Source organism: Vulpes vulpes, chromosome 4, assembly GCF_048418805.1.
Source record: "Vulpes vulpes isolate BD-2025 chromosome 4, VulVul3, whole genome shotgun sequence".
NCBI lineage: Eukaryota > Metazoa > Chordata > Mammalia > Carnivora > Canidae > Vulpes > Vulpes vulpes.
The window spans coordinates 141,539,000-141,552,473 of record NC_132783.1 but is presented as its reverse complement, the minus strand read 5'-3'; the positions used below and the strand labels follow the sequence as shown (position 1 = coordinate 141,552,473).

The following is a 13,474-nucleotide window of genomic DNA, read 5'->3' as shown; positions in this document are numbered from 1 at the left end:
AAAGAAAGAAAAAGAAAGAAAGAAAGAAAGAAAGAAAGAAAGAAAGAAAGAAAGAAAGAAAGAAAAAGAAGCAGAGAGTGTGTGTTGAAACTCTGATGAAGTATTTACTGGAATCTCTTGAATAACCAATGAGAGATTTTAGTATTGCCAAACCGCAAAACATTTTAAATAACCTATTCTTCCCTAGATCCTCCTGAAACTTGAAGAGAGGACAGGTCATTATGTCTCCCCCCAATACTGCAAAAGCTGGGGCCACTTTGTTTTCTCACTTACCTACCCTGATTTTCCAGGTTCATGTCTCTCTTCGGGTGCTAGCTGGGAACTCCTCTGCATGACGGTTCATCCCTTTATCCCAATTGGCACAACAAAAGACCTAATTATTTACCGAATAAGACAGAATTTTCTAATAATGCAGAAGGATGTGTATGTTTGCTTTAAGGATGTTGTTTCTATAATAGTCACCTAGGGTTGTAAATTCATGTAAATAATCCAATTTACATGAAGGAAGCCCTCGTATGAAAGAATATTGTCTTCTTAAAAGTTTTTCTTTTTTCTTTTTTTTTTTTTTTTTTTTTTTCTTCAGAACAGCACCTTCCTTTTTCCTCTCCCTGTAAAATCAAGACACAATTAAAAAACTAGCTCTCCCCATTTCCGGGGCCTACTTTTTAATAAGACCTCCTTCTTCCCAATTGTACTTCTAAATCTCTAGCAATCTGTATCATATTAAAAAAAAAAGTGCAGCTCAAAAAAATGTAGCAGAAGTTGAATAACAGATTTGCAGCCCTGTGTGCTCTAATGTTTAAAATCTAAGTAAGCTACTTTGAGCTGGTTCCTCAGGTCATGGAGAGAATATGACCTTTGAACATCGGGTAAGGTCATAGACATAATTTCAAGTGGATCTGTGGTAAATCCACGGGACAAACTCTTAAAGCTACTAACCTGCCTCTGCCCTCAGGGTAGTCTCTACATGTCTGGGATGGTTTGTAGGGCCCGCAGAAGCTCTCTGAGGAGCGTCAGCCAGGAAAATTAGCAATGGCTCACCATAGGAGTTTCAAGTTGTAACCTGGAAGCGATGGGTAGCTTTATCTTACAAAACTGCCAAACACCAGAAGTTACTTTGAAATAGAAAAAGGGATTGGCAGCGGTGCCTTTGGAATCACAGCTATTTAAAGTTGTCGTTAAAGCTGTGATCCTTGATTCGCTGACCTCAAAATACATATCCTAGAACTTTCAAATTGAGGTTGGTACTGAAATGTGAATCTATATCAAATTTAAATTATTAAGAAGAGTAGTGATACTATAGCTAATTGAAAATTCATTCTAATCATTCTAATAATGATATTTGCTTCTTGGTTTGATGGTGTAACTACCATGGGTTACTTGCAGTAAAAACAAAACAAAACAAAACAAAACAAAAAAAACAATATCATCCTTCTGGAATCTCTATCTATAGCTACAAAGGATGCAACACATTCCTTTCTGGACAACTTCCAGACTCATATGTGATATATGCTTTGGATGATTTACTTTGAGCCAAGAATCCCTCGCTGGCATCCGTGGGTAGGGGTAGTTAGTTACCTTCAGCGCCACGTAGGCATCTCGAATCGCAATGACAATGGATCTTAGTACACACTGAGTCTAGTACTTGATTACAAAGGATTTCTGTGAGTTCAGGTGAGTGCAAAGGTTGGAAACTAGTGACTAATTTTATAGATCCTAGATATTTATGTATCTATGTATATATTTAGAATGGGGCAGAAAGGACAAAAAAATTAAAAAAGAAAACATAAATGAAAGTAATTGTATCTTCCATAGTGGAAGAATCATCCTCTGGCTTACAAATAAGACGTTTACATCAACGTGCAAAAAATAAATGTTGAAGAGGCCTCAGAGCATCTGACAACACTTTGACTTGCCTACTCACCCACAGGAGACATTTCTGGGACGCTAGCAACATAGGGTCCATCCAAAAACTTTGGCTCGTTGTCATTAATATCCTGTACTTTGATGATGAATTCCGATTCAGGCTCCAGGGGCTTCCTGGTTTCTATGTCCACAGCCTGAGCACGCAGTGTGTAGAAAGGTTTTTCTTCTCTGTCCAGGCTCCTTATTGCATGAATGTCCCCTGTGGTTTCATCGATGGTAAAAACGGTACCAGCGCCATCTCCTGAGAGGGTGTATTTAACAGTGCCCTCTCCTTTATCTAAGTCAGAATGGAGCTTTTATGGGGAGAGAGAAAGAGAAAGAGAGACAGAGAACGCTATTAAAGGGATGGTCCCAGAGTAAAGGTGCTTGCACTGTAAATTTTTATCAGAAAAGTCAAAGAAAAATCTTATGGTTCTTTTTTTATTATTTTTTTTGTCTTCCTCATTTTTTTTTTTACTAAATCTTCGAATATAAACATTTTAAAGACACACAAAAAAGTAGAAAAAATATGTGGTAAACATTTATATATATATATATCCCGGAGATTACACCATTTACCTTTTACTCTACAGTTGGTGCTTGAACAAGGCAGGGGTTAGGGTTTTCAACCCCTGTGCAATTGAAAATTGTGTTTAACTTTTAACTCCAACAAAACTTAACTACAAAAAGCCTATTGTTGACTGGATGCCTTATCAAAAATAACTGTTTAGTAAGTCAATTAACACATATTTTATATGTTATATATATTATATGTCATATTCTCTTTTTTTTAAGATTTTATGTATCTATTTATCTTAAAGAGAGAGAGAGAAAGAAAGGGAGTATGAGCTAGGGGAAGGGTAGGAGGGGAGGAGAGAGAAGAATCCCAAGCTGACTCCTCGCTGACTGTAGAACCCGTCTCGGGGCTCAATCCCATGAGCCTGAGCTCATGGCCTGAGCCAAAACCAAGAGTTGTACACTCAACCAACGGAGTGACCCATGCACCTCTTATATACTGTATTCTTACAATAAAGTCAGCTATAGAAAATGTTATTAAGAAAGCATAAGGAAAAGAAAATACATTATAGTAATTGTACTATATTTATTGATAACATAAGTTTATGTATTTATGGAAAAAGGCATGTGAGATTTAACCTCAATGAAGTTTAAACCCAGGCTGTTCAAGGATCAACTGTATTTGACTCATCACATATATAGATCACATGTCTCCCCTTCCATTCATCTTTCTATCAACCCATCTTATTTCTCAATGGATTCCAGAGACTGTCTGAGGACAGCCCTCGAATACATGAACATACGTAAATTGAACATCTGTATTTACTTCTTTTCCACATTTTTGGGGAATACAATTTTCACAAAATGAAACGCATTAATCTTAAGTGTACTTATTTCATTTTAAGTAATTGTTGTAATAAACATAAATGGGCTCATCAATACCAAATCAGAAATCCTGCTGAATATCCTGAAAAAAAAAAAAAAAATCAATGCCCTAAATGCAGTTGAGAGAGAAGGTAAAAGAACTCAGAAAACATTGAACCTTTTCGTTTGAAAGGAGAGGAGAGTTTTGGCATGCCAGATGGTTTCAGATATGTGTAGTAGAGTGTCTCATTTTAACATACTGACTTCCAATGAGTTATTCAATATTGCTCAGCCAAATGTTGGATTGAAGCACTGATTATCCTTTCAAATTCACAGACAAACGTCTTGCTCTAATTCATTCTATATATTTCAAATCTCCTAATATAGAAAAGTTTTGAGCTTCTGCTAATTTCTTCAACACATTTATTATTCACTATATCATAGCATGTAATAAGATATACATAATTAATGTGGGGGAAAGGGCCAAACAGAAGATAAATTATTGGGATGTCTGTCAGCCAACTGAGCCTGACAAACCCTGCCTTTGGCTCAGGGTGTGATCCCAGAGTCTCGGGATTGAATCCCACATCAGGCTCTGAGTGGAACCTGCTTCTCCCTCTGTGTGTATCTCTGCCTCTGTCTCTTTCTGTCATGAATAAATAAATAAAATCATTAAAAAAAGAAGGTAAATAATTAGTATGATACTGTAGGTCAATGTTTTTCAAACTAGAGTCCAAGAAGTAATAGAAGATGAACATAGTCGTCTAAATCCATAAAGTATCCCATAATGTGTGTATACATATATATATTATAAATATTACGTTATTTATAATTCTCCAAGAATATGCATATTCATATATTTTACAAATAATAACATACACAGCATTTAAATTATATAACATATGTATTCTTATAAATACTATTTTTTATTCTGATTCTGATCTAAAATGTTTTAATCTTTTCTTACTTATTTGGGTCAGGCCATCTGATTTCAGTGTCTGCATTTTTACATTTAAAACCTCCTTCAAGGGATGCCTGGGTGGCTCAGCAGTTGAACGTTTGGCTTTGGCCCAGGGCGTGATCCGCATCAGGCTCCCTGCATGGAGCCTGCTTCTCCCTCTGCCTGTGTCTCTGCCTCTCTCTGTCTGTGTCTCTCATGAATAAATAAATAAAATCTTTAAAAAAAATAGAATATATAAAACCTCCTTCCAGTCAACAGATCAGCCAAATTAAAAATGTTAAGCTTTTAGTGTCCATAGTCATTTGGGCTATGCTTCCAAATTCGCATACAAGCACAGCATTCTTGAAAAATTGGTGGTAAGAATGAGTTCTTTTTTTTTTTTTTTTAATGTTTCCATCCACACCAAAAAGGCTTTGAAATATTTTAAATTATATAAATATCCTTTTGCAGATAGTCTTTCTGTGTATTAGTATTAGCAAAATTAAAACACAAAAAAACAAACTCAACAGTGACTACCTCTTTGTCCTTAAACTCAACATTCTGGTTTGAGTTCAGTAAAATCACATCAGCCTTCAAATTAATGTTATAAAATGAATGCATTCACTTTGTGAATTTGTATTTACTTCAAAACTTGCTCTGCAAGGATATTTGCATCAGAGCATAACAAAGAATTGATGCCTAAGTAAGTATTATAATTAAGAGAATAAGAAAACAAAAGAGGGCACATGATTTTGATTTTCCTTTAAAATTTCTGCATATTTTACTCAAGTCTAAGAAAAATTGCTATCAATGATGGGAGGAAGAATCTTCCCCCTATTTTATTTTTACAAACTCTTATGAAGCACAGGGAGATTCAAGTGTAAAATCAAGCTGTAGATAAATGTATTTGGACTTAGGAATATTAAATTAACATATTTCACCCATACTATTAAAGATATTCAACACAGTGAGTATTGCTTTTGCTTTTAAATTTATCTAAAGATATGAGACAGGCAAAAGCTCAATGCAAAAGCAAACACTTTATAAACTGCATCCATTTTGCCAATGGCTCAAAAGAATATGTGGTAATATTGTGGGAAATGAGTGAAAATTCTGAGAAGGTTTTTACAATGTGATCCAAGTAGAGTTACAAAAAAATTCTCATTTAGCTAAAATCAGAACTGTTTTCTTTTTGAACTGACATAAGAATAGAAAAGCAAATGTGTTTTTGACTCTATCCAAGATCGAAATTAAATTCAGTTGCTGTTCCTCCTTATTCTTCTACCTTTTCTGTCTAATTTAAAGCCGAGTTTTGTAGAGATTAAAGCTTCAGAAGAAATGTGTGAAAATACGTGAAAATTTTGAACTAAAAATGAAGCTGATTGATGTAAAACTCTTGAGAGGATTAGAATTTTTAAAGCAGTTCATTACATGACAATACCTCATAGGAGACCACCTGCAATATCCTGCATTGACAGGCAATATTTAAAATTATCCAATGTTGACTGAACTGGCCCATGAATGATTAACTTAAATATATATATTTTTTCCAAATTCAGTTCTAATATTAAGTAAGGGACAGCCTGACGTGGGAATTGTAGAAAACTTCTATCATTTCTGTACACTTTCAGTTATATTCAGCATTTATATATAATTGCTATAATAACAAATATATATATAACTGCAAGAGTATACATATGAAAATATATATACTTTATATATTCTTTTATATTTTTATAATACTCTGACTATATATAGATATAACATGATATTAAAAGATCAACACTTTCCATAATGAAATACCATGATCTTTTTTTAGTATCACTTGAAATTCTTAAAAAAAAAAATTTTTTTTTTAAGTAACCTCTACCCTCAGACTCACAACCTCAAAAGTGACAGTCACATGCTCTAACCAACTGAGCCAGCCAGGTGCCCCTTTCCAAAATTATTTTTTAATGTGTGTATTATTTCACTCATGGAAGTTCTAATGATTTAATGGCCCTTGCTTATCCTTTCATAAACAATATGATGAATGTGTGTGTGTGTGTTCTCCTGTTCAGTTCCCTAAAGGAGTAATTATCAAAACTGAAAAAAAAAAAAAAACTAATTTTTATGTGTCAAAGAAAATTGGAAACTTCAGTGATTTCGGGAATTGATCTCTAGAATGAAATTCATTTCTTAAATCTTTCGGCAATGGAATTCAGGCGGAGCTAACACTGTGAAGCTATTTCTTAGTGTAGTTTGCATAAAGAAGGAGGGAGGGTTTCAGAAGGACTTTTCCTGCCTTGCCTTATCTTTGGACTGTGTTAACTATGACAAATCACATGATGTCACTTTACACAGGGCTTTAAGCTACACATTCCCCAAAGCTAATGATTCCACAAAGATAGAATCATTTTCCCTTATAACAATTCAAAAGTAACAGCAAGAAATGTCTCTTATTCCGATTATTTTTTTAAAAAACTATTTCTGAGTAGGTGCTCACTGTATTGACTGTAGCAGCCAACTCCAATAATATTATCTTTAGTATTGACATGTAAAATCTCTCCCAGGACCACAGTTCCATAAATGATGGACATCGAAATTTGCACTGTCCAAGCAGTTGTTTTGTGGAAGTGGTGTTGCTATTTTCTGATGTTTCCCAAGTCATCTTAGATGGAGCATGAAAATGAGATGCCAAGAGAGGCTTTAAAAAGATACAGAAGACCAGCTTCAGAGCGTAAGCAAACCTGAATCCCAGTGTTTAAAAGTTTGGAGAAAGCTAATCTAAAGTTAAGGGTTTACTAGCACCTCTTTGATTATATTTTAGAAACTGTGGCACAAAATAAAAGATTTATTTTTATTTTTTTCTGGGTTGAATATACACACAAACTAGAAAATGCTTTTTTATATTACTATGTCCAGCAGTGATTTTATTTTCATTTGCTATTTGCCAGGATAGGGGGTGGTTACTAGGCATGGGGAGCATATGATTAATATTGGAAGGAGAAGCGTCTGATTTTGAAAAGGTAGCTTCTTTCTGAAAACCAAGATTTGTGTGGATCTGGTGTATATATGGATTTGCAAATCACTAATCGTGCCCGTAAGGTACCACGGTACATCACACGCTATTTTAAAACCTGCCCTCCACATCATTCTCATCAAGATTATGGACTCATATTTTTGTTTCCTGATGGTCTCAGCAGAAGAATGAACATGTGTGGGCCCAACACCATCTTCCTTCACCAAGAATATTTTAAATCAAACTTCAAACCAAGTAAAACACTCAAAGAATCATGCAATAAAAAATCTATATTCTCGCTACTTAGAGTAAGCAATTATCAACGTTCTGAGTATTTTGCTTTATTTTTATAGACTTTTTAATGTTCCAAGCACATCATAATTAACTACTTGATACTGGAGCACCAACTTCATGCAAATGAAGCCCATTTCCTATGAAATTATAATGTCACTATCTAATCTAAGAAAATTATTTAAAATACCTATCATCACCTAATAATCAGCCCCTATTCAATTTTTACCACTGGTCTCTTCAAATATCTTTTTTAATTCTTTCTCTATATCTTGAGCACAGATCAAAGCAACTTTCAAATACTGCAGTTGGATTCTATGTCTTTAATTTCTGTAAGTTTAGAAGGTTCATGCATTTTAATAATTACTTATCTACTTATCATGATGTTTTCAGGGATCTAGTCTCCATTCTGAATTTGCTGGAATATGAAAGTTCCTGATATGTCTTTACCTTTCTGGCTTAGAATATATTTTTAGTCTCAAAATATGTCTGAGCATAGAAGTAGGCCCTACTTAATACAGAGATCCTCGAAAGGTGAGGGATGGCATCTTGGCATCTTCTGCTGGTCCTCACCATGAACACATTCAACGCAAGGGAAAGGTTCCTTGTAGAGGATATGCCTCAGTTAATTTTGGTGCAATAGTGGCATGTAGGTTGTCAGACTCATTATCAGTTTTCGAATGATTACAGAGCCCATACACGGGCTTAATTTTATGGTTCAACAGTCAGTGCATGTGATTGGAAGGAATAGTATGACTCTTTCATTTACATACAGGATCCGTCAGATAAAGTAGCCAAAACTAGTATGAGAAAATTTTATGCAGTTTTCTTTGGCTGAAACAATTTTATTACGTAGAAAACAGAATACTTTTGCCCTCTTCTCCTTGGAATACTTATAAAATAATCTGTATTTCTTTTTCTTTCTTTTTTTTTTTAATTTTTTATTTTTTTATTTTTTTTATTTATTTATGATAGTCACAGAGAGAGAGAGAGAGAGAGGCAGAGACACAGGCAGAGGGAGAAGCAGGCTCCATGCACCGGGAGCCCGACGTGGGATTCGATCCCAGGTCTCCAGGATCGCGCCCTGGGCCAAAGGCAGGCGCCAAACCGCTGCGCCACCCAGGGATCCTTTTTTTTTTTTTTTTTTTTTTTTGTGGTTGCTTGATTTTCTATTCAGGCTTATCCTGTCCTCAGAAACATCACAGTGGCCACTGTATTTATTGGCTTACAAAGCCATTCGATTATGTTCAGTGCGTTGCTTATTGACAAAAGAAGACAAGACCCAAAAGATGATCTGTAACTCTGCCTGGGTAATGTTATAATGCAAAATTTCTGTCTGAAGCCACTGAAGGTCCAAGAATATTTGACATTCTACTCCATTCTCCTCCCTGCGGGGACTCATTTGTTCTTCCTAGCTTGATTGTTGCCATTTGAGCAGGAGGGAACCACTTTACAAGGCTGGGAATTCTCTTTAACAGCCCAAAGTGAGTTGAGAACTCCCCTGCCTGGGTTACAGACCCAAAGCTATTTATCATCTGGAAGTATTTCACCTTCTATTTAAGGAAGTAGAAATCCATTCAAAAAGGCCCACACCTCCCCAGAGGTATGCCAAGGCAGAGCGAAGAACAAAGACTGTTTGCAATGCTGGGGAGCAACAAAATCTGATGTGCTAGGATATATTATACATCCTGTTAGAGAGAAAAAATATACTTTTCACCCGATGTTCACTTTCATTTTTCTTTTTCTCCTTGAATATTGCATGTGTGGCTACATATGAGGGGGATCCTAACTCTTCCTTTAGATTGTCATATTTTACAACTTTAGCTCACCCAGATCACATTATATCATTTGAGAGTGTCACAACATATTAATAGGTACTTCTGGAGAAGTTGGAGGGGTCATTGGCGTGGTGCCTGGAATTGGGAGAAAAAATATGGGAGAAGGTTAAAATAATTTCTTCCCTACGTTTCCAATCCTGTAAAACATTTCTCATAAAGCCAGGTTTTGGGTAACGAAACATCCCCTGACAATAAACTATTCTTATCAAATTTTCAGTAATGGAATCTCTATTTGAAATGGAAGTGAATTTATGTAGGATTTCAAATGTGGTTGTTTTTCAGAATACCTGGTAGACTTGCATGATTTATCCTAGGTTTAAAATAAATTTTAAGATGAGATTTAAGTAATAATTATACGTTATTATAGGTAGATACCATTCACTGATTTATTGTTACTTGTTACTATTGCTCCGAGTTATTGCTCTTGCTATTAGCCCTTACTGAATACCTGGCACTATGTTACACATCTTGGAAGCTTTATTTAGTTCTCAAACTAATCAGTGATATGTTAGCCTGATAAATAGGATAAATGGACTCTTTGTAATGAAATTCTAATAGTTCAAAATGTAAAATTTAGTTTTCCAAAGCTACATAATCTATCCTAACTTCTTTGTATATGCATTTAATAACTCTAATATATCAGACAGACCCAAACGTTACCTCTATTATAAAACATAGAACGATGTGAAATCCATGATCATGAACATGAACCATTTGGGTTTAGAATCCCAAACTCATTACTTCTTACCTGGATGTTACTATATAAGTTAGTAAATTTCTTTGGATGTCAGAATCCTCATATATAAAATGTGGATTCTAATATTTATATCATAAAATTTGGAGGATACTGTAGAGAATCAAACTTCATGATGTCTATTTCCCTTCCTGTCTCTCCATTTACATCCAAATGAGCCCAGTATAGCAATATTTGTTTCCATTTACATGAATTTGTATTCATAGATACAAGAAAACTAATTGGATCCAAAAAAATGATAGAAAACACCATCGAGCTTCTACTTTTTTCAGGCAATTTTCTAATGGTTTTATATGTCTAAAGCCACCTTAATCCTCAGAACAACCCTATAAGGACAACCCTACCATTATCCCCCTCATTTTGCAGATGCATAAATTGAGGCACAGAGACGCTGACTTAGCTCAAGACACAAATAGAAAGACACAAAGCGAATACTCAAGTCAGGTAGCCTAACTCCATGCATCTGTGAGACTAGGCCTTCAACTAAGTCAGTTCTTTTTGAATTTGAACCATATAATGTCATTTTCTCCCTTAACTTTTAAAACTGGGTCTCCCTTAAGAGGAAAAGACAAAGAAACAAACATTAAATTTTTGGTCAGAGGATCAGATTAGTCACAGATACAAACTACCCAAATACTAGTTTCGTAATACACATCGGTTTGGTGAGCAAAACCAGGTTGTACTTTATGGACACGTTAATGACTTAATGGACTTAATGGACACTTTGGACTGCCCGTTAGTGATTGCACCAGGCACTAGAAGAGAGAGCCTAGCAGTACTTGCTCTCAAGGAGACAGGAGTCCAGTGTGCAACAATCTGGATCATAGCAAAAAAGATATTCAGAACACTGTGTCTTTAGGCACTTGGGGGGCTCAGTCAATAAAGCACCGCTTTTGATGTTGGCGCAGGTCACAATCTCAGGGTCATGAGTTCGAGCCCCACATTGGGCTCTGTGTTCAGCAGGGAGTCTGCTTAAGATTCTCTCCCCCCCCAAAAAAAAGTAAAAAAAAAAAAAAAAGATTCTCTCTCCCTCTCCCTCTGCTCCTCCCCTTGCTCTCTCTTTCTCTCACTCTCTCAAATAATCTTTAAATAGTAATAAATAATAAATCTTTTTAAAAAACCCAAACACTGTCTTTTTACAGCTTAATGTCTCTCAAATCACACTTGTCTTATAGAAGTTTTTCATAAGCATAAATATCTTATAATTAAAAAGCATGTTATATTTGTGTTTTCATTGAAAATACAAATATATATCATATCTATAGTTAGGAATCATCTCAATAATATACTAAATGTCAACAATTCAATGTGTTTTCATTGAAAATACAAATATATATCATATCTATAGTTAGGAATCATCTCAATAATATACTAAATGTCAACAATTCAATGTGTTTTCATTGAAAATACAAATATATATCATATCTATAGTTAGGAATCATCTCAATAATATACTAAATGTCAATTTGGAACAATTAATGGTCAATGAGAAAAAAGTGAACAAAATTTGTGTTAAAGAAAATATAATTTACTATTATGTCAACAAAATACTTCCATGAAAAATATTTTTTCAAAGCTTCTGCATCTTATACCATAATTTGCTTCGAAGCATATAGAAATCCATTAGATTAAAAACACAATGGAAAACTTCATTTCAGTAGAGAAATAGATTTTAGCACATGTGTGCCTTCTCACAATGAACTAATAATCAAATACTCAGCTACGTGCACTTGTATGAGAATATTTAGACGTGTGCATATATGTATTTGACAGAGAAAAATGGGAGGGGAAAGCAGAATATTAGTATGTGCTTTCTTGTGCTCACACATGCACATTTTTGCAAAATGCATAAAAGACCAAATAGATATGCATTCTATAAAACAATGCTCTTAAGAACGCAATCTGAAAATTATATTATCTGCTTATTTCAAAGGTGGTTTGAAGGTGACCCATTTTCTGCAGCCTGCATTACTGTGGGGATTGCTTTATGTGTGAAAGCACAAAGCGACCTCACTGAAGTCTTTTATTTCCTTTCCTCACTTTAAAATTACTACTTTAAATGGATTTTGAAAGTATAATATCACAAATGCAGAAAAAATAAATCCACGTACTTAACCAGGTTGCTGTCTTTGTATTGTGAGTCAAGCTGTTTCATGTCAATTTTACTGTTAAGAATTCATATCTCTCAGTCGTATATCCTGTAACAGTGTCATAAATATTATCTTATTTGCATGATAATTTATACATTAAGTATTCATTTTTGTCCAATAGTATGAAAATGCTAAATTGCAATGTGCTAATGAGAAACAAAAATAGTATCTATTCAATATAAGAAACGCAATAAATTGCATCTTGTTTCTAAATACAGGTTAACCAAGATGTTTTTCTAAAATCTCTCATTATAATCACGTTAAGGAAGGACTCATTCTCTGGGTTCACTTGTTTTCCAGTAGGGGCAACAGGATTCCCAGGAAACTTCCAAAGAGATAATAGTTTCGCTTTGACTTTGACTTTAAAAGGAAAAAAAGTAAGGAATAAAAAATTTAAAAAAAAAAGAAAAATTCAAACAACTCTCATAGACGCTGGAACCTCAATTTTGACTGCTTTTAGCAAATATATATTATCGAATGCCTGAGTGAAATAAATCGATTTCAACCTATTGCATTTTTAAAGGTCAAGTTTTTTTTTTTAATGAATTCAGGATTATAAAAGCAGATGCTTAATTTGACATTGAGACCTTAAATAATGAATAAATCTCTCAAAGTTTAATTGCTTTTCAGAAGAAACTGAATTGCTTTGTTATTAAATTTTCCTTATAATTCATGGAATCCATAGAATTGTGTGTATGTGTGTGTAGCAATCTTCCTAAACCTTACATGAATATTATAGATTGCAGAGTTGCATTATTCCCAAAATCTAAAAAAAGAAAAAGTTTGTTTACTGATCTCTTTCACTACTTTTAACTTTTTTCCTCTTTATATACATCTTTGGCTGCTGATTAAGATAGGGTATATAGAGAATTTCTGAGACTAAGCAGAATACAATCATACTTCATTGTATTATTTTAGATCATAAACTTGTGCATATTCAATACAAAATTGAATCCAAATCAAGCCGTAATTCTCAATTATGGCTGAACTCCAAAATATGGTGTGATTGGCTGGACTCCACCATATTGTCCAAAGTTTCTCTCCTGTTAGTGTACATTCTGGGAATAATCCCCAGGACTGTGAAGACTACAGATTTAACTATTTTTGTTGTTGTTGTTTTATGCACATTTTTTATTTAAATTCAATTAATTAGCATATATTATTGCTTTCAGAGGTAGAGGTCAGTGATTCATCAGTCTTATATAATACCCAGCA

The 13,474-nt window shown here is 34.3% G+C and overlaps 1 protein-coding gene across 7 annotated transcripts in view; it reads right to left on the bottom strand.

Moving 5' to 3' along the window:
- The window catches only part of CDH12 (cadherin 12), a 972,572-nt gene that overhangs the window by 182,036 nt on the left and 777,062 nt on the right, over positions 1–13,474 (bottom strand). For all 7 annotated transcript variants that reach the window (XM_072757170.1, XM_072757167.1, XM_072757172.1 and 4 more), the window contains one exon: positions 1,925–2,219. In XM_072757170.1, coding sequence (XP_072613271.1) covers positions 1,925–2,219 — 295 coding nt within the window. The remainder of the gene's footprint in view (positions 1–1,924; positions 2,220–13,474) is intronic.